Source organism: Rhipicephalus microplus, chromosome 8 (genome assembly GCF_043290135.1).
Source record: "Rhipicephalus microplus isolate Deutch F79 chromosome 8, USDA_Rmic, whole genome shotgun sequence".
In the NCBI taxonomy this organism is placed as follows: Eukaryota; Metazoa; Arthropoda; class Arachnida; order Ixodida; family Ixodidae; genus Rhipicephalus; species Rhipicephalus microplus.
The window spans coordinates 96231145-96256783 of NC_134707.1; the positions used below are offsets into that span (position 1 = coordinate 96231145).

The window sequence follows — 25639 nt, forward strand, 5'->3', positions numbered from 1 at the left end:
GCATCACTAACTAAAGTGCAGACAGGCCTCTGGATACATTTCATTGTGACATATTGCTCATAACAGAAAAAAAACCTGTTGGGGAAATATTTGTGAACATGGAGTATTACTAGAATAAACATCAGCTCAAGCAGAATTATTATTCTGGAGCTCCCAGCCTTGGGCAAGGCAAGCTTGCCTATAGAAACGCCGCTCTCTTCATACTTTGCTTCATGAATTTTTCACCTTTCGAACTTGTATTTTCTCATATTTTCGCTCCTTTTCGAAAAACTACTAAGCATATTCAATTGTACATAAAAGCGAAGGTTGGCAGATAAAGTCTTCTGAATTGAGCAGGCTGCAAAAGAGGAAGAAGCCTGATACCGGTGTTACATGGGCATTTTTTATCGCGATCAATGTCGATCCGAATTGAGAACGATCGGAATTAGATGCTGCTCCACTGTAACTTTAAATCTCGATCAGGTGCGATCAAGATCAAGACTATTGCGATCCGCGCATCGCGATCTGGCAGGGAGATCGAGGTTCCACGGTCATCTGCACCCCATGGCCACTCTAGTTGAAAGCGCAATAAACAGAAAAATCGAGCTTAGTTCAATAAAGAAACATTAAAACAACAAGATGATCATAAAAAGTCAATTCCAAACTCTTTAAATTAGAACTATGTCTGAAATGTGACATATTTTAGGATTCGTATTGACCGCATGTAATTATGGGAGAAGAAGACGATAAGCAGATGACCGTTGCCTTCTGCGCTTAGCTTAACTCTCGCACCGTCGGAGCAGTCGGAGCACCTCGAAGCAAACTGATTGTGAGTGTCACGAGCTTTTCGACTACGTCGCATCGTATCCGCACTTCGTGGTCGAATGAAGAGATCTTTACAGTAATTTACCGCTGGCGGGAGTGGCTGGAAGACTTGAGAAGTGAAACTCTGGTGCGTACAACGATGTTGACGATTCGCTGCGACTGAACGGCTACAAGTGGGAGCCATCAGAAACAGCAAAAACATATTAGAACTCTCGCACGGTAATACAGGAAATGGCGAAAAATTTTCTATTGAATAATGCATTTATGAAACTAATTTTGTTGTGGAACGGAAAGTTTTTGACATTTGGGCGGTTCTCACATGAATAAAACATTGATGATAAAGGGCTCTATAGCAATCTTGGTTGCCAAGGTTTTCTCAGGGACATGCTTAACGGAATGCAAGCACCGCCTCTTGCATTTCGTCTGACTCAAGCTCGAACAAGATTAGCTTGTGCCGTGTAGCAGTGGTCATAAAGTTGATCGCGATGAAGAAAACCGATCCGGCTCACCCTTATGGCGATTGAGTGTCCATGTGACGCCGGTATAAGAGCTGCCAAAAAAAACTTGTGCATAGGCGAAATTCAGGTGTATGCATTCCGAAACAAGCAAAGCAATGTCATAACCAAAATTGATACGGTAGTTAAGGTGGGGCAAGAGTTCTAACGAGAGCTCTACAGAAGCCGAAACAACCAGGGTGATATCGTAATAAGCGACAATCAGCCCAGAGGAATTCTACTTCCTACCAGTGACGACAGGGGAAGTAAGGAAATGCCTAGAAAAAATGCAGCGCGGCAAATACGCTGGTGAGGATAAGGTAACAATGGACCATCTAAAAGATGGCGGAGAAATTGTTTTAGAAAACTAGGCCACCTTCTATACGAAGTGGTGCTTGGCAAAAAGGGAACTGGAATCTCGCAAGAACGCGAAAATCATCTTAATTCATAAGAAAGGAGACGTCAATGACTTGAAAACTTACAGGCCGATCAGCTTACTTATTATCTACTATATTATCTACTAAATTGAGGGCGACATTACAGTTCAATTGACCAAAGTACCAAGCAAGATTTTATACTGGCTACTCAAAAATACACCATTATCATACTTATAACTAGGTAAGAGTGAAATGCTCATAATACAACCAAACCCTATACATACCTTTCATAGATTACAAGAAGGTGTTCAACTCAGTCGAGGCAACAGTAGTATTGCAAGCACAACGCAGTCAGGGCATTTGGAAACTCTTCATAAACATACTGAAAGAAATCTACAGTGAATTTTCAGCTGACATAGTTCTCCATAAAAAAAGCAAAAGAATCCCTATGAAGAAGGGTTCAAGGCAGTACACAAGATTTTTTCAATACTATTCACCACGTGTTTACACAAAGTTTTCAGGGCCCTAGATTGGGAGTAGTGAGCGATAATAGGTATTCGAAGGTGTCTTAGTAATCTGTAATAATTGACGACATTGCCTTGACGAGTATTTCACGGGACGAATTGCAGCTCATGATTACTAAACCAGACATAGAAAGCAGAAGAGTAGGTCTGAACTTATGATGCACAATACTAAGCTACCGTGCAACAGCACACGGCGATAGGTAGAGAGACGCTACAAGTTGTAATGAAATAGGTGTACTAAGAACAAGTGGTAACTGATGAGCCGGACCAATAGAATGAAATAACTAGAAGAATAAGGATGGGGTGGATCAAACTTGGCAAGCATTCTCAAATCATGTACGGTAATATGCAAGCAACCCTGATATTGAAGGCATATAACTGCTGCATCTTGCCGGTACTTACCTACGGAGCAGAAACGTGGAGGCTTAAAAAGAGGTTCACAATACAGTGAGGATGGCGCCGCGAGAGATAGAAAAGAATATGATAGGTGTAACCTTAAAGGGGCACTGACAAGAAAGCATTGGCCTCGCGTTTTTCTGCTGCAATGCGTTGCTGGGACCTGTTAGTCATGACATGACACATTGTTTTACTACAGCACGCGACAAAAATAACTACAGGTCTCTCATTATCGATCAGTTTCAGATTCGGTTTGAGAGAGCTAAAAAAACTGGGCGCAACTGTCGTCACCTAGCGTGTGCAGATCTTGATCACACCACCACACAGAACTGTGGCACACTTCCACACGATCCGCATCATGAATTAATTTCGTATAGAAAATGGGACTGCAGTGTCGCCAAACGCAAACCTTTGTAAGTGTGCGCCACGGCCACGCACTCGCAACCAGCCGCCAAAATGTATCGACTGCGGGAACAAACACGGTGAAAAATATGGCGGCTATGGCGTCTTCATATTTGGTTTTGTTGACTGCAGCACGGTAACTCGATGGAAGTAGGTGGTCACCTCAGGGTGCCCTTCGAGGGTGTCAATAGCGCGATGGAGTCGACAGCTCTTGCAAACTTTAGAAGTCTTTAATATACATTACCAGCTATATTCGCTGTTGATATTTTGCAGATGATAGACGAAAGTGGTTGAGAATGAACCCCACAGGCTATCTCGGCCACGAAATTTTGTGCCAAAGCCCCTCTAAGAGTCAAGAAAATAGCGAGTGGGCCCGGGAAGATACAGGGGTTAAGGATAACATAGTTGACATCAAGAAGAAGCAATGAATATGGGCCGTTCACGAAGCGCGTAGGCAGGATAACCGCTGGTCATTAAGGGATTCTCAGAGAATCCGAACTCACGAAGGACAGAAAGTTAGGTGGGCTGAAGCAAATACAAAGTTCGCAGGCATACCATGGTAGCAGTAAGCACAAGACAGGGTTGATTAGTGAATAAAAGGAGACGGTTTCGCCCTGTTGTGGGCGTAGTCAGGCTGCTGCTGCTTCTTATGATGATGATGGTGAATGGGCACTGTGGTGTACTTGACATTTTAGTGCATTGTATGTGCTTGGCAATACATAGGTACGTACTTGACCGTTCGTACGTATTTATTTGACCTTTAAGTACATCCACTTCATTTATGTGATCAGCTTGAGTCAAACCATAGCGTTTTTTTTCTTTTAAAAATGCACCACGCATTGTTTAAATGATGCATAAATCAGGATATATGAATGATTTCTAAAATTACCAAACAATCACGATAATGCACGTTACTTTTGAAGAGCTTGAAGGGTTATTTGTAAGTAAACTATGTCTTTCTGCGATAAACGCACTGCGTGTGCCAGAGCAATTTGGTTTTTGGTCAGAGCCTACGCCGTCGGCGTCGGCTTTGTAGGCCCAGCGACGAGGTATACCGGCAGATATTTATGAACGAAAGGCTCCAGAGGCTATTCAGAAACAAAACACTATAGCACATCCGAAATAAGCCATACAATCTAAACGACATTGTTCAGTATTATGACGCTTTCCTTGTTCTTGAGATACCCCCTTCAAGCGTACGTAAATGATTCTTTTTGCACTGCCCCAAATCTTCTGGAGGTATCCCTAAGAGCTGGAGTGCATACTTTCACTATGGGAGGAAAGAGTGAGCAATTAACGAGGCATTTTGCATTAATTAGCTCTTCTACTTTATTACTGCCTAACAGTTTTCATATTTACGTGTATGGACTCCACTCGTCATGCAATATAGCGCAGCTGCCAAGAGACATTGGTGTCCACGCGTAGAAATCGCTTGCCAGTATTTTTATTGCGAGGCTGAAGGAATTTAGTTCGAAATGTAGTTCGCAGACGTGCTGTCCTTGGAACCTACAACACTATTGCTGCCGTAAATTTCGACTTGGGAAACACTCTATCGAGGCTTATGGACTAGGTTCTAGGGACAGCGTGGTCGTTCGCACGAAAATACGGGCTCTGTGGCGAAACCAGCCAATTTTCTGAGCGCACAAGATGGCATCCCATGAAGCTGTGCTGGTCTTATATATGTTTCAACTATTAGACTACTTGTGCACGCCTATTTGTAGACGCTGTTTTCCATTGATTCATTCTCTTCCAGTAGCGCACTTCTCAGCGGACAGCATTTCCGGCTAGTGAAATACCATGTGATATCGAGGTACCTTCCCGTTTCACGTTACAACAATGCATTGACCCCTAAATATGAAGGTTTCGTCTAACGTTACGACAAGGGCAGCGAAAAGGTAGTCAGTGCCTACAATGCCGACTGGGTAGGGTGAGTTGGCATCGTGATTTGCAAGTAAAAAGATGAAAGAAAAAAAAAGAAACTAAGAGAAAAGATTGAAACAAAGAGAGGAACAAGTAAACGCGATGAACTCACACACCTGCATAATGTTCGCACAGGGTGAGTTTTGACTCCGAAGATGCGATGCAGTTGCTAGACAGCATGCCTTATAGCGATCAGTAGTGCACTGGTTTATTTCATTTTTGCACACAGCATAATCATCTACACATATGTTAGCCAAACAGACTGTATCTCTATTTTTCACGTATGATTGCAGAACGAGACCATGGCGGTTGTTCAGGAGGTCTATAATCTGAATCTCTCAATTCCACTTGCCATCTCATTCAGCTATAAAGGAATATACTACGTCCCCCAAAGTTATGCAATACCGACGGACAGCACTTACTACGAGTATTTCATGCCTTGCACAGACCACCCGCCGCCGTACTATGTCGATCCAAAGGAGGTGAGAGAAGTCAACTATTATTTATATTTTCTATATATGGCAATGCTAACAGCATGGGCCTCCAGGAGGAGGCAGATAAAAATATACACTGACCATTTTCGAAACTCAATAGAAATTTTTCTCGTTTCCAAAATAACAAGTAAAGGAGCAAGATTGTTATCACCAAGTAAAAATAAGCACTTAAAAGAATGAAATGCGCCGATTCATATAGATGCAAAATTTTTTTGGTTCGTTACAAATTAGCCCATAAAAAATTGCCAGTCTCATGTACAGAGGAAATCGATGACATGCGAAGCACTAATAAGAAAGGTTCATATGTCACTTTAAAATCAGCGCAACGTTACTAAATGACTTCCGCGTCATAATTATCACGTGTGGATGTGTCGTTTACTTTTGTTATCTGTTCCCGTCACGCGATACCAAATTTAGTATAGGCACCGTTCCGTAGAGTTTTCCAGTCTGACTGCAGCGCCAGAATACATAACCTAGCGGATAAAAAAAGAAACCTTGAGACGGCATCGGTGAAAATGGAAAGTGACACGCGCGTCTCACACCCGGACTCTGCCGGCGGATTGTGTTCGGGATACACTGGGCACGCGAGCACGCGTCTCCTTTCTGCGTGCCCCTAACGATGAATGTCAGAAACTTTGAGATGGGGCAGTGTGAACAACGCAGATCCCTTTGGTTAGTGTGCGGTGCCTATACGTGGAGCTAGCGAAACACCCGCGAGCACGCTTTGAGCGTGGTATGTTGTCATCGTCCTACATGACACGCGTGTCTGGATTATCATGATTGCATCAGTGTCATCCGTTGACGTCACTTAACGCCAAATCTGGTATGTGGGGCTAGCAAAACGGCCGCGGGCGCATCATGAATGACCCAATGTACTCCAATGCAGCGTTGTTGCACGCGAACTTTAGGCACAGCGACGCTACGTAAGCAAAATGCGAGCACTCCATAGTCTGAAGCTAGGCGCGACCGGAGCGACCAGTGACCGTCGGCACGGCCCAACGGCAACCAGCGCGAAATGCGACATGCTGCATTTCGTGCCGATGCGTTACCCAGACAACACTGCGTGTCCCTCTTTTCGTGACGGAGGGACGCCGGACACACTGAAACGCGCATGCGACAACGCAACGCAGTGCGCGCCTGCGAGTACATGACAGGACCGGTGCCTGGCGTGAAAACGCCTGCGTGACGCAACGAAAAAGCACGCACACCGCGTCACGTATTGGCACCTTGACAATGGAATGTAGTCATGTTATCACATCGCACGTATTTCATGATTATCATGTTTGCACAAGTCACATACCTTCGTCATCCATTGGCGCCACGTAATACCAAATTTTGCATATGTGAAGCTAGCGAAACGGCCGCCAGCGCATCATGAGCGTGGCATGTAGTAATGTTGTAACATGACACAGCATCTCATGATTATCATGTTTGCACAAGTCACATACTGTTGTCATCTCTTCACATAACGTATTATCAAATTTGGTATAAGTGACGCTAACAATACGGCCATGAACGCCTCAGGTGCGTGGCATGCAGTCTTATTAGATGACACGCATGTCATGATTTTCATGTTAGGGTTTGTCGCAAGCTTGTGTTTGCCAATCGTGTCATACCATACCAGTTTTTCAAACAACCCATGTGAACGAAACCACCGCAAAATCTTCAGGGCCATGAAATGTTAATCAAGACTTTCGTGACATACATGTAATCATTTTCATGTTTTGAATAATAAAGTATGTTGTTCATACAGGCACGTAATGCCATACCAAGTTTGGTATCGAAACCGTTGTTGAAAGAGCCAGGAGAGCTAAACGTCGTAGGTGGCCAGATAGATAGATAGATAGATAGATAGATAGATAGATAGATAGATAGATAGATAGATAGATAGATAGATAGATACGCTTAAAGTCACCACACTTCGCTAATAAATGCCTCGCACTCAACAGTTGTGTTTTACGAATGAATTATTAGGCGGATAATCACGAAACTGCTCGTTCCGACAAAGCTTGGTTCTTGAATACGGCCACTCGTTTCATCTAAGTACACTAGTTCCAGACGCGGTAGAACAACTACGAATTGAGATGAGGTGAATTTGGTTGTTATAAACGCAGCTAAAACAAATGCTGTTCTATTCAACCTAAATTTTTAAATTGATATACTTGCGTATACTTATACCTTGGTGAGAAAAACTGAAGGTATAAAAGACACTAGGATATTCTTAAGGAGAGAGTAAAGTTAATGGTTTGTTTTCTGTGTTAGACACCGTGTTACAGCTAACAAAACTATTGACTGCAAACATTTAGAAGTAACTTGAATGAGAAGCTGAAAAAGGTGAAGACCAAGAAAAGATCACTTGCCGCCGACAGGCTCGACACCTTGAACCTTCAAACAAGGCGTCCGATTTTCTACCACTGAGTTACGGTGGTGGTCACTGCCCGTCCACTATATGGAGTATATGTGCACCTAAACATGAGAGCGTCATTCAGCGCCACCTGTTCCGAACAGCCGCCATTCAAATTACTGTGACTGGCCATATAGACAGTGCTCTAGGCATAAAACCAGATCGTAACGACTATATTCGAGTCAGCAGAGGTTCTTGGTGCGATATTTCACAAGAGGCTTACGGAGTTTTGTCAGTCGGTACTCACACTTTCCAAGTTTTGTCAAGAATCAGCCTACATTGGCCATTTTCTGGTGGAAGTGCTGAAGAAGCATGTGCAAATTTTTCAGCGCACCGACTAACTGTATAAGGCACATTTATTACATTACTCATTTCAAGATTATCTTTCCTAAATTGAGACATCATTTGCACCGAGTCCAAAGTTATATCGCCTTTGAAACTAAGGATGACTTTTTTTCCGCTCTGGAAAAATGCTCACAACATTACTTTGAATAATAATGGTTCATCATCCGAAAGCATAGTGATGTGCAAAATATATGGTCATACCGTCACCTTTCGCAACTCCTAAAATCTATATGTATGGAGCGTTTTTTCCCTCTATAGTATCCTTTTGTATTGTTCTATGCACTTCTAATTGTTCTATGTGGCCACCTGTGTCCTTCAGTCTCTAGGAAATATTATGGCGACGTAAGTGTGACTAAATAAATAAATTGATAAAGTAAATAAATACATTCTCTAGCCATTTTTATTCTTACTACTAGATGCATATCGTAGAGAACGAAAAAAAATGGCAGCATATCCACGGAGTGAATGATGGAGAGCGGGGCGAAGCATCCGTCCGTCCATTCGTTCTTGCTTCCGTCCAGACCATCCGTGCGTTCATTCGCCCGTCCGTGCGTGCGTCTGGTCGTGCGTCCGCACGTTCATCTGTGCGTCCATTCCTGCGTTTGTCCATGCATCCGCCCCTGCGTCCGTCCATGCGTTCATCCGTCGGTGCAGCCACCCGTGAGTCCGTTTATGCATCTGTCTGTGTGTCCGTTCGTCCATCTATTCAACACTCCAAGTACCACAATCTCGCATATGTCATCACATATTCCGCATCTGCACCGCAATCCAGTAGACATTCCTTGTTTCCAAGGACTAAACGAGAGGTGACACACGAACACTTTCTTACGGCTTGCGCTTCGTGTTTACTTCCCACTTTTAACCACCTCGAGATCATTGTATATAATAGTTCACTGTATTCAGGGCACTGCGGCCCAACGCTCGCTAAACCTTTCTAAAACCAAGGAGGTTATGCCCAGCGAGTATAACGTAGCAACCTTTTTTTGTCAGAGAGTGCTCAATGTACATGACAATGGCTGCTAAGGGGGAATGAGAGACGGGAGAATTCGTCTTGCAGGTAACGCGCATGCTGCGAATTTTTTATTGTTCAACAACGCCTTTCTGTGTCATCAATGATCATCACGCGCTGTGTTGGCTTTCTTCTCTGAAGGACCCCACTGGATGACTTGGCCGTTGGGCAAGACGCCTACAAGAGTATTTCTACTCGGTTGCTTATAAGTCTGGAGGTCTCCATATCGATGCCGATTGCTTATCCAGCTACCCTGTTGATCAGCCCGACGAATCGGACATCGAGCCTAGCCTCAGCGTCATGTCAGTGTCCCAGTTTCTTCAGATTGGTGAGGAACAACGTCATGATGATTCTCTGCGACAAATTATTGACCGTGTAGAATATGCTCCGAACGACGCATCGCTTCGCGTGTACGTCCACCTGAATGGCACGCTGTACCGTCGTAGCCACCAGCCAGATGGCCTTGAGCTCCCTCTTGTCGTGCCGAAACATTTGCGTTCAACCCTGCTGCACGAGCTTCACGATGAACAAGCTGCTGGTCATCTGGGTGTATCTCGCCGCCTCCTTTTGCGCGATCTCGCCTTCGCCGTTACGTGTCCCCCTGCGATAAATGCCAACGTAGGAAGCGACCTACTGCGCCCCCGGCTGGACTTCTTCGACCAATCTCTATCCAAACCGAACCTTTCTTCCGTGTTGGTATAGATCTTCTTGGTCCTTTTCCCGAGTCGAAATCGGGCAACAAGTGGGTCGCCGTTGATATACACTACGCGACTAGGTATGCCATAACTCGAGCGCTCCCCACCAGCACCGCTACTGACGTTGCAGACTTTTTGCTCCACGATGTCATCCTACACCATGGCGCTCTTCACCATTTACTCGCGGATCACTGCTGCGCATTTTTGTCTCGCGTAATCGATGATCTGCGCTTTTCTCGATGCAGCACAAATTAACCACTTCCTACCATCCCCAAACAATTCGCTTCAACAAACGGCTAAATCGCACCCTCACGGACATGCTCGCGATGTATGTGTCCTCCGACCACCATGACTGGGACCTGGTGCTACCTCACGTGACCTTCGGGTAGAATTCTTCGCGCCACGACACCACTGGTTATTCGCCCTTTTATTTGCTCCATGGCCGTGATTCGACGTTACCACTCGACACCCTACTTCCAACCACTACAACTCCGTCAACCGAATATGCACGCGACGCTATTGCTCGTGCCGACTACGCACGTCAGATCACCCGCTCTAGACTTTCGGCTTCGCAAGCCACCCAGAAATCCATCTACGACAGCCCGCATGTTGAAGTTCGCTTCTCACCCGGTTTTCACGTTCTCCTGTCGTTCCCAGTTTGTCGAGTTGGCTTATCAAAGAAGTTGTTGTTTCGCTACATGGGTCCTTACCGTATCAGCCGCCAGGCAACCGACGTCACCTGTGAGATCGTTCCTGCATCTGAGACCACAAGCCTGCCTGCAACCACACCCAGTGATGTTCTGCACGTCAGCAGGCTAAAACTTTACCACCTCACTCTTGAAGAACGTAGTAAATGCTCACCGAGGCGGAGCTTTTACCAACGGGGGGGGGGGGGCGGGTAATGCTACGTAGCTGACATATCAGTGGTCAGAAGACGACAACGAGGAAGATGTCTGTCAGTTCTGCGTGCTGTCTTCCATCTTAGTCGATGCCATACGCATGTTTCAATATACGATGGAGGCGGAAATGTTGTAGGCCCGTGTGCTCAGATTTGGGTGCACGTTAAAGAACTCCAGGTGGTCAAACTTTCCGGAGCCCTCCACTACGGCGTCTCTCATAATCATATGGTGGTTTTGGGACGTTAAACCCCACATATCAATCAATCAATGTTTCAATATAGATTCTAAAAAGACACGCCTCGTGTCATTTTTACGTATCAATATGTACAAGTACCACCCTCTACGGCTGGTTCAAGAACTAACGAGAGGTGGCTACATACGAGTACGACGAAGCGCTCAGCGTACGGGTTAAGGAGCTTGGCTCTAACAAATACGTTATCTCCCGCTGAGGTAAACTTTGTTTATATGTGAAGCAGCGGGTGCTAACACTTACACTGGTGGCGACGTCGATGCTCCCACTCAGCGCGACGTTACGCAGGAGAAAAACCAGAGAAAGTTCAAAGCACGCAGAGATGGACGAATGTTTCCGTACTGGAAAACGCCAATCGCTGTTAATGGGCGATCAGACTCAGAAGACTCTGATTGAAGGGAAAGCCCGATAGTCCGCTTTTAGTTAACGTGCACGGTGCAAATTTACATTGTGAAACAACGCACTGGAGAAATACTCCACCAGCATTACCTTGGAGGTCTAGATCCAGTGGCTACTCGACGGTTTTCCAGAAGGAAGTTAATTTTGGTAAATGCGGGACATTTCTTAGTCACACAATATGTTGCGCTTCAACGTAGGCGCTGGCGCCGTTCACACCCCCCCTACGCATGCTTGCTTGGGCTTACCCAGAAAGACACCCGTGAAATTGTTGCGTCCCCCCCCCCCTTTCTAGCCTCTCAAGGCAACGCAGGCAGCGTCTGCTAGTAAAAAAACAAACGCCAGGCCTGCGTAACAGGCGCAGCACAGTCACAGCAAAAGCTCGAAGAGAGGACTTTCAGGCGCTTTTCTAAACACTCATTGGGCTTATATGGTGGTTTTGGGACGTTAAACCCCACATATCAAACACTCATGGGTAGTTGCTGGAAGCATACTGGCTTGATATCTACTACGGCATTGCTATTATAAATATTTAGTAGTAGGCTGGCATTCGCTATGCTATTTTTGTCATTCTTCTGAGAAGCGTAGTATCCGCTAAGCATTTGCAATGAATTTCGTAGCAATTGTTTATTCAGTGATTGACAACGATGAAGAATTATGCTTGATGTGGGTATACACCACAGTTTATAAGTGGACAAGAACAAAATTTCGTAAGGGGTTGCAGCATTATAGAACCCACTTAATACGCTATTCGTATTGTGCGACGACTGTTTATTCATTCGCTGTTTCATAATGCTTTATAAATCGTATAATTATGCAATTGTTTTCCCGACATCAAGCCTGCCTGAGGCAAGTTATCAAAGAAGCCCCAAGCACTGGCGTTGCTCATTCTTTCTTTCGTTGGCACTGACGCACGTCCGGCGCAAAGATCTTGTGCTCCGTAGAAGCGGCGTTTGCGGCACAGACTAGCCACGGTAACAGGATAGCGGAAGATCAAGACGCAGGATGCCATAATATTTTGCCACCACTGCCTTACAGACGCATGTCACAAAACACCTTGTTTTTACACGGTGATGTGCGAGGCAGACCGTATCAACTAGATTTACGAGGCGCACTTACTTGCACGGTTCTGCTGCCGGAGGTGTTGGCACTGGGCGCCTACCAGATAAATTATGTCTGCGCTGTCACAACGGATGCTACGAAACACTTGCTGGTCGTGAAGGAGCTGGAAGTCAGAGGCCGACGCTGCATTACCGTAGACCCCCAGTATAGCAGGCGCGGCTGCACCTTCATTGGTTGTTTCATGGCGTCAACGATTAAGACTTCCGAACAGCGTTGGCAGTTTTTCGGAAGGTCATACAAGTCACCCCGTAACATTGGCTTGTCTCTGTGTTGTCGCTTTGTCCTTCTTGTCTCTGTGTCGTTCGTGTCCTTCTTGCCTCTTTGTCGACGTTTTGTTCTCGCGCTATAACTACCGCCATGCCATACCAACTAGCCCAAGCTGCCGCACTTCGCGTTTAAGAAATCAGCGACAAGGGGTTAACTACATGGTCTGTGTTCTTAAGCGTAAGAGTGGCGCTAAGGTTAAAGAACCCCCACATCAAATCAGGGTGGCTGGTGAACTGGCATGTGTGGTTGCACCTGGTCAGTCAATGGAGTGTTTGCACTGCCAAAGTACCTGCCAAGTTAAAAGAGAGTGTAAGGTTCCCCGACGGTAGCGCTGCCGGTGGCTCGGCTGCAGCGAAGATGAGTGCATGCGCACGTACGCATCAGCTATCGTACCAGCTGAAGATGAAGACACAGCAGAGTTGGTGATGGATGCGACCAAGGCTGAGGGCGTGGTGAAAGCGACAGTGACGTAGTGAACCCACATGCTTCAACAGGTACACCTACACCGATTGGTGGTGATGGCTTAACAGTATATGCTGACAAGGCACCTGAGGAGGTTACTCAAAAGCCAGCCGGCCAAACCGAGGAAGGCTACACAAGTACCCCTTGAAGGAACCCGATCCGGTGGAATTAACCGAACAACTTTCAGTGTGGAACGAGAGTACCAGTTGTGGGTCACCGAGCAAAAGACTTTACGAACAGTCTGCAGGAAGGAGTGGGGTGCCCAGTGGAAAGCATGAAGATGGGCCATCTGCGAAAGCGACGTCGTTCCGATGTAGTAGCACAAGGCTGCGTCCCAACCTGATTCCGGACAAACACTGGTCACCATTGCCCTCCAGTGGCACAGGTCCACCTGGAGGCTCTGAGGATGTCTAGCTCCGTGCAATGCACTGAAGGTAAGCATCATGCCCCAGGCTAACTTCTTCAGTGTGTATACATGGCTTTTGCCACAAAATTTAGACTGGCAACGTTAAATGTTCGAGGTCTCGCCATCAAGCGGAAACAGAGCCAAGTCTATAGGCTGCTCGTGATTATGGTGTGGATGTATTAGCTGTACGAGAAACGAAAGTAGACGGTGATGAAGAGACCCGGCTCAAGATGCTGATGTTTGCGGTGCGTTACTGCGCAATTGTAAGTCATGCAATAAGCACGTCTGCAGGCTGTGTCTTGTTCATTAAGAAGTTACTGGGCCTGGTAGTGCAAGCTATTTTCTCTTGCCAGTCCGGTAGATTGGTTTCCTGTGTTATTGTGTTTAATAAATGCCAGTGGCGTATTGTGTTTATTTATGCACCAATTATTTGCGAAGAACAATGACATTTTTAAAAGCTAAAAGCTAACTTAAGTTTGAAAAGGTAATCTGTATAACTTGGTGATATTAACTGTGTCCTTAACGGGCGAGATCGATCAAACGGGCACGTCATGTACGACAAAAGCAGTAAGACGCTAGCAGACACAATACCGAACTCAAGTTAGAAGACGTGAGTGGCTGTATGGACGGAAGGCGGGAAGCACGTTTCACACATTTTCACTGGAACAGCCAAGCACGCCTTGATCGCATTTACGTGTCGCTTGAAATAATAACCCCCTGTAAGACATATGGTGCCTACCCAATACACTTCAGTGACCACTGTTTAGTTAAATGTGATATGGGAGAGAAAACAAAAGGTGGAATTTTGTCATGGAAGCTGTGGTGAATTCCACTTTGATCACAGACGAATATTTGTTAAGATCAGGTAATCAACTTCTTCAATGAAATAAAAATGGATGATGAATGTAAACTTGCAAGACCATGGGAAGAGTTCAAGCAGCGAATAAAAATAACAGTCATTGATCGTTTTTGTGCATTAACCACGGTGCACTCATTTGTGCGTAGAGCTGAGGCTTTAGCTGATGGAAAGACGCCATCCAAAATAGCGTTGGCGGTGGAAAAAACGAACTCTCGACGAAATCACAAAGAAAAAAAATAGAGAAGGTTGGTCACGAAGTAATTAATATCAACAGCGTTTCAAGCATATTTTGAAGGCATTATTAAAGCCTTTTTGCTGGTAGAAAGGTACACCGAGGAAGATTTAAAGCAGAATATTTAGGACGCATGCCACAAGTGAGTGAGGAAGTAAAAAGCATGTCTGCATCTGAACTTGAACGGGTGATTGATCAGTTAAATTCCCGCGAGTCTCGGGGACCAGAATGTCTTTGTGCCAAGTGGCACAAGTGCTTTAAAGTAAATTGTCTCCTAGACGTGCAGGCGTCTTCAATAAGGCATATAAATAAAAGAATTTGCCGCCGTCGTTTCATGAATCAAGTACCATTGTGATTCAAGAGACATATGAGGTTGAAAAGCTGAGGCATGTCACAGCATACAGGCCAATCGCACTGACAATCGTAGACTAAAAAATATAATGAAAATTTTGGCTGCTAGACTTCAGTGAGTAACAAAACATATCGTCGGGCCAGCCCAAACACGTGAAATTAGAGGTCGTTCCAAAGTAACAACTGTTCATAGAATGCGGTCTGTTCTCAAATGTGTTAACATCAATCTGGCTCATGTCGCAGCACTCCAATTGGATCTCTAAAGAAGTTGAATGCGTCGCCAACGCTGTTTTGTTTGCAGTATGGAGCACGTCGTTGTTGGTAAAATATTTATGGACAGTGTAGCCATGACATATCGAAATCGTAGTACAAAACTAATATTCAACATGACAGGGTGCCTCCCCCCCATCAGAATTGAGCGCCCAGAGCGTCAATGTCGCCGTGTTAGTCCCTTGTTGTGCGTCCACATTGAAACATTATGGCGGTTGATACTGCACAATGACATCAATAGTGGGTTTAGAAGTACTTTCTGAGGCGGTATTTAGGAATCAATCAGAGTTTATAAATCTTCAGCTGAAGTTCAACGAAGCCACATAAACTGGGGTAAATGCCTCGGTTTTGGCATAGATATGGGGCTTTCACCCCATAATTTTTTGCTGCCATTCAATCGGCGAAAACGCCTTTTGAATCTCGCGTTTTTCGCTCGAGTCATACAAATAGACTGACGATTATTACACAGGCCAAACAAAAGAAATGTAAGAGAAAGCGCATAGGTGGACTGCAACTTATCTGTCCAAGTTTGCAAGGGCTGCTGCACGCAACTGTTTTTTGTGTCTAAGCTACGGTATGTGATGCAAGTGTTTTACTGTTCCCCACTCAACGTGCAAAGACTACATGAGGTGTATGCAATACTTGTGTGGGGGTCTAACTGGGAAAAGTGTGGCCGCACGAATTTCTTTTGACAGGTGAAGTGTGGAGGTCTTGGGCTAGGAAATTCGTTTATCAAACAGTTGATAATTAGGTTTTTCATTTTCCGCGAGACAACAGATCCTTTTTTACTAACAGTGTGTCAAACAAGACTAAGTAGACTGTTTCCCGAGTTTGTTGTAAGCACTCATGTTACTACAGGGGCTGTGCATGGATACACAAAGAAAGTTGTTTCCAGCGTGCGCTTTTTGTTTGTTCGTTTTTTAACTGACTACCTGTGGTCTGTTGAAAAGAGAAAACTGTACAAAGATTTATGTGACACTAGGCTCACCATACCGCTGTACAGAGCTGTATATACAGCACGCATGGGTAAGAATTCACTTAAACGAGTTTAAAAAATGCCGGCAGCTCCAAGTGCAGAAACGTTCTTTTTTTTAATTATTCACTGGAACACTTCCTGTCAGAACCTTCCTAGAGGAACGTAGGTTTTATATACCTTGGTGATCTCACTGTTTAATCTATAACAAACTGGAAACTATTGTTTTCCTGCACTAATGGGAAGGAGTATACTTTTGGGACGTATTACATTGGACAATTAAAAAAAGTCTCCGTTAAACTCTCATGGAATTAGCTATTTGGCAATAGGGAATGATGATGGATTACCTTTCGATTTCATCATGATGAATCCCTTGCACAGCCTTTGGTGCTCAGGAATGGCTGGTTTTCATTGTCATCCTGACAGGAAACCAGCAGAAGAGTATTTCAAAGAAAGTACCTCAAGGTTTTTCGAGGCAGTAAGAACAGATGAATGTGTCCCTTTATGGTCAGAAAGGGTGGAAGCCCTACTGACCATGAACGAATGCTAGGACGTGATGTGTTGTAGTGATGCTTGATGGCTGTAGTTATTTTTGTTAGGTTTGTTGTTTATCTTTATATATTGTTACGTGAAGGAGACTGACTCAGAGGGGTAGTCACCGATGTATTTACAGACGGTTAGGCGAGCAGCGCCAGCCAAACAGATTAGCTCGTGCCAGTCTATCTGCTTCGTCTTCTTCAGCTCCATGCACTGGCACGTAGCATGACCCCCGGCAGCGGAGGCACCGTCCCGGTGCTTTAAAGGTCGTTATCTGACGCATTATTGTAGGGCTTGATCCGCGAGACGTGTACGATATCACTGGGCCGCATAGTAGATGATGATGGGCAGATGGGGCTGATCTCATAGGTGACAGGTGTTACTTGACGCAATATACGATAGGGTCCCGTGTAATGAGACAGAAGTTTTTCGGATAGGCCCAGCCGACGATGAGGGGACCAGAGTAAAACGAGGGTACCGGGAGCGAAATGTACGTCTCTATGTTCCGCATCGTACCGACGGCATTGGTTGGTTTGCGACGCCATCAGCCGAGCGCGAGCGAGCTGACGGGCATGATCGGCTCGCGCAATCGCGTCGCGGGCATACTCGCTGGTGGACGAGGTGTGAGCTGAGATGACTGTGTCCAGTGGTAAAGTCGGCTCTCTTCCGTACAATAAGTAGAACGGCGAAAAGCCCGCTGTGTCGTGACGGGATGAATTATACGCGAAAGTTGCGTAGGGTAAGGCAAGGTCCCAGTCTCGGTGGTCGGGCGACACGTACATAGCGAGCATATTTGTTAAAGTGCGGTTAAATCGTTCCGTAAGGCCGTTTGTTTGAGGGTGGTAAGCGGTTGTCAGTGTGTGTTGCGTCGAACAAGAACGCAGAATGTCGGCGATGACTTGGGATAAAAATGTACGGCCACGGTCTGTGAGAAGCTCTCTCGGCGCACCGTGAATCAATATAACGTCCCGTAACAAGAAGTCAGCGACGTCGGTTGCACAGCTGGTCGGTAGAGCTCGCGTAATAGCGTAGCGTGTAGCGTAGTCTGTGATAACGGCTATCCATTTGTTTCCCAATGTTGATGTGGGAAAAGGACCAAGCAGGTCTAACCCAACACGGTAAAATGGTTCCGCGGGTATGTCAATTGGTTGAAGATGGCCAGCGGGTAGCAGCGATGGTGTCTTACGACGTTGGCATAGGTCACATGTGGCGACGTATCGGCGTACCGAACGAGCAAGGCCTGGCCAGAAAAAACGGCGCCGGACGCGCTCGTACGTGCGGGATACGCCAAGGTGTCCAGCCGTGGGAGCGTCGTGAAGTTCGGTGAGAACACAGCGGCGCAAATGCTTAGGCACAACAATGAGAAGGTCGGGCCCGTCTAGTCGGAAATTGCGACGGTATAGCACACCCTTTTGAATGACAAAGTAGCGGACGGAAGCATCATTTGTGGAGGATTCCATACGGCTGATGATGTCCAGCAGCTCTGGATCACGCTTCTGTTCTTCCCCAATATTAAGGAAGTCGGACACTGACAAGATAGAGTTCTCCGTGGGCTCGTCAGTGTCCTCAGGATCGTCGACAGGGTACCGGGAGAGGCAATCGGCATCACGGTGTAGGTGGCCAGATTTGTAGACCACCGAATAGGAAAACTCTTGCAGGCGCAAAGCCCAGCGACCAAGGCGGCCTGATGGATCTTTCAGAGAGTTCAGCCAGCAGAGTGCGTGGTGGTCGGTAACTACCGAAAATGGGCGTCCGTATAGATAAGGTCGAAATTTCGCTACCGCCCATACAAGAGCCAAGCACTCACGCTCTGTTATCGAATAGTTACGTTCAGGGGCGGATAGGAGGCGGCTGGCATATGCAATAACGCAATCATGGCCATGTTGTTTCTGAGCCAGCACTTCACCAATGCCATGCCCACTTGCATCTGTACGGATTTCCGTAGGGGTAGCAGGGTTGAAGTGTGCCAGAATCGGAGGGGTAGTGAGAAGAGCGACGAGAGTCGAGAACGCAGAAGCCTCTTCGGAGCCCCATGAAAACGGGACTTCTTTCTTGAGGAGCTGCGTAGGCGGCCTCGCTATGTGCGCAAACTTTTTCACGAAGTGTCGGAAGTAGGAGCATAGTCCGATAAAGCTGCGTACATCCTTCGCAGATCGTGGTACAGGAAAGTTTTTGATGGCGCTGATTTTTGCCGGGTCTGGTTGTACACCGTTGGCGTCTACTAAATGGCCAAGCACTGTGATTTGATGGCGTCCAAAGTGACATTTGGACGAGTTGAGCTGCAGGCCAGCGCGACGGAAGATTCCCAGGATGGCTGAGAGGCGCTCTATGTGAGTTTCAAACGTTGGTGAAAAGACGATGACGTCGTCCAAGTAGCACAAACATGTGGACCATTTGAATCCTCTGAGCAGGGAGTCCATCATTCGTTCGAAGGTGGCTGGAGCGTTACAAAGGCCGAAGGGCATGACCTTGAACTGATATAGGCCATCGGGGGTGATGAATGCCGTCTTTTCACGGTCCATTTCATCTACCTCTATCTACCAGTAGCCGGAACGAAGGTCTATGGAGGAAAAATAGTGGGACCCATAGAGGCAATCAAGCGCATCATCTATTCGTGGCAGAGGGTAGACGTCTTTTTTGGTAATTTTGTTTAGGTGTCGATAATCCACACAGAAACGCCATGCACCGTCTTTCTTGCGGACTAGCACTACAGGAGAAGCCCAAGGACTGCAAGATGGCTCAATGATGTCCTTGGCGAGCATTTTGTGGACCTCACTTTGGATGATGTGACGCTCGGCCGCCGACACCCGATATGGGCGCCTATGAATAGGATGCTCATTACCAGTGTTTATGCGGTGGCTCATACCGGTAGCTTTCCCCAACGGACGGCCGCTGATGTCAAATACGTCGATGTAGGACAGCAGAACCCGGTGGAGCTCATCAGTCTGCTGCGGTGTTAAGTTGGAAGCGATCATCGAAGTAATAGCGCTGTCGGAGCAAGTGACAGACTGATGTTGAGCGTGGGGTTCAGAAGGGGCGGCCATCGCGAAAACATCTACCGCATTGTCTTCTAAGGTGCAGAGCAACGCTAAAGACATCCCTTGCGGCAAAACTTGAGGTGTCAAGCTAAAGTTGACAACTTGGAGGCACGTAGAATTTCCTGCGACGGACAGAATGGTGTGCGGTAATGTAATGCCACGGCTTATGAGAACATCGGTGATAGGGGTCAGAACATAGTCACCGTCGGGAACTGGTGGTATTGAGACGAGCTCTATGTAGGTCAGTGTCTGTGGAGGGAGGCGCGCGTGTCCCGTTGTGCAGAGGCGACTCGGCCGTTGTGTAAGAGGTTCTGTTGCGGGCAAGTGTAGACGGAGCGTACTGGTCGAACAGTCTATGAGGGCAGAATGCGCGGATAGGAAGTCGAGGCCTAAGATTACGTCGTGGGGGCATTTATCAAGGACGGTGAAGAGAACAACTGTGTGTCGATCCGCAATGCTCACACGAGCGGAGCACATTCCAACGATCGATGCTATGCCACCATCCGCAACACGGACGAACTGGGTGGTCGCAGGTGTGAGAACCTTCTTGAGCTTGCGGCGAAAATCACTCGTCATCACGGAAAGTTGGGCGCCGGTGTCGACAAGAGCAGTGACATGTAGGCCGTCTACTTGTACGTCTATGAGGTTCCGTTTTGTCGGTATCGTCAAAAGAGGATTTTCGGTCAGTCCGAGCGACGCAGCGCCACCTCCGGGGGCTGCAACGCTTAGTTTTCCGTCGGAGAACCTCGTGGGAAGGCGGGGGAAGATGGTCGGCGGGGCTGTGGAGAACGAGACTGGCGACGTTGGGGAGTTGGAGAGCGGGAGTAGCGGCGTTCAGAAGCAGGTTCCTGGGCAAAATGGTCGCGGTTGGTCTCATGGCGATAGGCAGGACGTGCATATAAGGGACGAGAGGACGGTTGTGCAGGAGGACCCCAGCGACTTCTGCAATGGCGAGAAATGTGCCCGATTCTGTGACACGAGAAGCATATCGGCTTGTCATCGTGTGTTCGCCATGCGGACGGATTACGGAACGTTGAGGGAGAGCCGGTCGGGAAGGGACGTGCAGGCGTGTATCGGGGCTGGTAGTCGGTGCGGGTAGGCGGTGAGATAGAGTGAATTCCCAAGCTGGCGATTTCCTGCCGGACGACTGCTTGAATGAGAGGCAACGAATTGGCGGAGAGGGGTCAGGGGACGTTGTTCCCACCTTAGCTGGAGCAGCCGCTTCAAGCTCCCGCCTGACGATTCGCGTCAAGTTGTCACAGTTGTCTGGTGGATGATATGTGTCGAGACATGAGGACGTCGCAGTGGTGTTCGGGAGGCGCTGGAACTGATGGGAGATGCGTCTGCTTTTAGCTTGTTGGAACCGGCGGCATTCTTGAATGATGGCATCAACAGACGACACATTGTTGAATACCAACAAGTTGAACGCATCATCGGCGATACCCTTTAGGATATGGGCAACTTTTTCAGGTTCAGACATATTTTCGTCAGCTTGGCGGCATAGTGAAAGGACAGCCTGAATATAACCGATGTAGGGCTCCGTGGAAGATTGTGCGCGAGTCGACAACTCATTTTTCGCAGCTTCACGACGACCAGAGATGTTGCCAAAAAGCTCACGTATCTTTGCCTTGAAGCTGTCCCAGCTTGTTATGTCATGCTCGTGGTTATCAAACCAAACACGAGGTGTTCCGTCGAGATAAAAGATGACGTTTGCCAGCATAAGAGTGGGATCCCACCTGTAAGTGGCGCTGACGCGTTCGTAGAGGCGTAGCCACTGGTCGACGTCGGAACCCTCGCTGCCCGAGAACACGCCGGGGTCTTTGAGCGCGGGAAGCGTCACGAATGTTGTTGCGGGCGCTGGGTTGACAGGTCGGGCAGAAGGGGGAGCGACCGGAGAGGATGTAGCCGAGTCTTGGGTGGTCATGTTGTAAGCCGCGAGTGAGCGTCCGCTTCGGAGTTCCGTGGCGAGGACGGGGATCGCACAACTCCACCAAATATGTTACGTGAAGGAGACTGACTCAGAGGGGTAGTCACCGATGTATTTACAGACGGTTAGGCGAGCAGCGCCAGCCAAACAGATTAGCTCGTGCCAGTCTATCTGCTTCGTCTTCTTCAGCTCCATGCACTGGCACGTAGCAATATTTTATCACCCACGTGCGAAGAGTAACCGGAAATAAAGAAAAAATTACCAGTGTGGCTCAGTAGTAAAGTGTTGGGCTGGCAATTTATGAAAACGGGTACAAGCCCTACTGTTTCAGTATTATTAGGTTTTTTTTATAATTTCGTGCGATGTGGTTACGGACACCAGTGGCAGCAGCGGCAGTGGCAGCAGTGGCGGTGGTGGATACTACGGCGCCGTGAGTGACACGAGTTCTGATCTCATTAGTGTTCGCTGGAAAACGACTGCTAGCGCAGCGCAACCATTCACCACGCCTTAAGGTTTCAGCCAAGAGCGTCTTTTAAGTGCGAATGCGCTTTATAAGCGACCCCGAATCTGCCATCTGCGGAGCGCCTCATCCTCTCCCCTAGCAACGGCGCGAGGAGCGGAGAGGAGCATCTGTGGCAACGGCGCAATGACGTCACACACCACGTGATTGCGCGCGCTCCGCTCCGCTCCGTGGCTGCGCGGGCGCGCGCAGTCACGGAGCGCAATCTCGAGCCAGTCGTCTCGAGCGACTTGCTCGAGAGCGACTTGCTCGAGACGACTTGTTCGAGACGACTTGTTCGAGAGCGACTTGCTCGAGACGACTTGTTCGAGATCGGCAAGTCGTCATAGGTATGAATCCATCGCAGGCATGAACCTCGACTGCGATACCTCCAACAACCAGTACAACGCAATCGAATGCGAGCATTGCACGCGTCGTTGAACATGTCGCGCCAGTTGAGAATAAGGCAGCGCGGCGAAGGGCCCGTGATGCCGAGCGCAAGCGGGCGAAGCGGGCCGTGGACATAAACATCATTATTGGGCGAATTTATTGTCACGTATACTCATAAACTCACCAAGATTTCCCGAGAGGGTCTAATGTTTCCTGGGTGTCGCAATGTGATCACACGGGGGAGTTTACGTTAACTCACTGGCGAATGTCAACGGATTTTAACTTTACTCCCCCTCATAGCATCCCCCGTGCATTCGCACTTGACCATGTTCACCGTCGGGGAAATGCTTGGAAGTTTTTTTAATAAAGCATTTTTAGCAAACTTCGACAACTTTCAGCGTATCTATCTATCTATCTATCTATCTATCTATCTATCTATCTATCTATCTATCTATCTATCTATCTATCTATCTATGTATGTATCTATTTATCTATCTATCTATCTATCTATCTATCTATCTATCTATCTATCTATCTATTTATCTATCTAGCCGCCTACGACTTTTATTTCTCCTGGCCGTCTCGATAATGTTATCGATACCGAAATCGCTATGGCACATCATTACTATATGAAGAACATAAGTGACTAGTCATAACATGAAAAGCATGACATGCATGTCATGAATGTCATGATATAAATTTGATGGTCTTGATACTCTTGAGGTGGTTTCGTTTTTGATATGTTGAAAAACTGGTTTGGGACGACATGACTGCATTGCAAACACAAGCGGCAGACCCTAACATAAAAATCTTGACATGCGTGTTATGTAACAACATGACTACATGCCACGCTCATGACCTGCTCGCGGGCGTTTCGATAGCTTCACAAATACCAAGTTTGGTATTACGGGACGTGAATGGATGACGAAGGGATATTACTGGCGCAAACAAAATAATCATGAGATGCATATCTTGTAAGAACATGTCAAGTAAAACTCTCTTGCTTGGGCACAAGTGGCTTCACTGCATTGAACAGATATGACCGAATACCAGCTGATAATTGGAATTTAATATTGGAAACGGTGTTGCATGTCATGTAGTTTTATAATAAAAGGTTGACGTGCCTACACAGTACCTAACAATCCTCAGATAGTTGCACATGCTCATATGTTGTCATGTAAGAACATGACAACATACCTATGATGCGCTCACGGCCGTCTCGCTAGCTTCACATGTACTAAATTTGGTATTACGTGACAGGAACGGATGACATACGCAAATGACATGTCCAAACGTGATAATCATGGCATGAGTGTTATGTAACAACGTTACTAAATGTCACACTCAAGATGCGCTCGCGGCCGTTTCGCAAGCTTCACGTATGCCAAACGTGGACTACGTCACGTGAGTGGATGACGAAGGTATGTGACTGGCGCAACCATGATAATCATGAGATGCGTGTCATATTAGAACATGACTATATGCCACACTCATGATGCCAATACACTGAGCGACAATGCACATGACCCGGCGTGCGTGCACAGCAGTGCTCGTTTTCTCGCGTCACGCCGGCAATGCCACGCCAGGCACCGATTTGCCCGCCATACATTCGCAGGCGCGCGCAGGGCTGCGTTGCTTTGACGCGTGCGCGTTTGAGCAAGCCCGGTGTCTCTCCGTCACGAAGACAGGCAGATGCACTGCTCTCTGCGTAACGTCGTCGGCTCCAAATGCAGTATGTAGCGTTACGCACCGGTTGCCAGCGGGCCGCCTCGACAGACACCGGACGCACCTGGCATCAGTGCTCGCGTTTTCCTAGCGTAGCGTCACTGCGCCCAGCGTGCGCGCGCGTCAACATTACGTTGGAGTATATTGGGCCCTTTCATGATGCGCTCGAAGCCGTTTCGCTAGCTTCACATATTCCAAATTTGGTTTCGCGTGACGTGAATACATGAAGAAGGTAAATGACAGCTCCAAACATGATAATTATTAGATGGAAGTCATGTAAGACATAATTTACCTCCGCCTAGCAACGTTGTACTGATAATAAAGTGACACATCAACCTACAGAATCGAAAGTTGGGCTAGTTGGATATGCATGGTATCACTGTCAGTTCAAGCGCACGAATAAACAGAAAGTCACAGAGGACAAGCACTTGTCCTCTCTTCCTTTCTGTTTATTCGTGCGCTTGAACTGACAGTTATACCATATCAACCTACCTCATTCGTACTTCGCATATCATCGATTCTCACTGTACGTGGAATCTGCCATTTTTCGTTACTTTCGCTTGACGTTTGAAGCAATGCTTCTTCTCCTTTCAATGAATAATAATAACAGACGACGTAAGAGATAATAATTCTCAAACTAAACCCAACTACGCAGCATTTATGCAATATCCCCCCTTTCTCTGAGACGTACTTTCTCGAGTTCCCACTTGGAATGACGTGGCCGGCGAAGTTTTTTAGATGCGGAGCATCTTATACTCGCGCCTTGTAGTGCGCCGTCCGCGCCATCCGCGCCGTCCGCACCGCTTCTCGAACATTCGACAGCTGACGCGCGCGCATGCGCCGTCGCGCCGTCGCCCACTCTTCCACCATCTGTGCATCCCTTCCTCCTCTACACACCGCGCGTGCTTCACTCCTCCACCATCTGTGCACCCTTCCTCCTCTACACACCGCGTTCGACATCTACAATTCTCCTTCCTGATTCTCCAGTGGACGCGCATGTGGCGTCGCGCTTCGAGAACATTCAACAGCTGACAGTGCATGCGCCGTCGAGCTGTATATATACTCAAGGTCGGCGCTCGCTCGCTCAGTTGCCGCTCGTCGGTTGGTTTGTACGGCGCGTCGACGTCCAAGGTCGCGGTGAAATGAATTCCAACGAATCCACAAACACAATG

At 47.2% G+C, this 25639-nt stretch overlaps 1 protein-coding gene across 1 annotated transcript in view; it reads left to right on the forward strand.

The window, feature by feature from the left end:
• Positions 1–25639, forward strand: part of LOC119165674 (uncharacterized) — a 77288-nt gene that overhangs the window by 8111 nt on the left and 43538 nt on the right. Inside the window, exon 4 of the mRNA XM_075872370.1 lies at positions 5211–5399. Coding sequence (XP_075728485.1) covers positions 5211–5399 — 189 coding nt within the window. The remainder of the gene's footprint in view (positions 1–5210; positions 5400–25639) is intronic.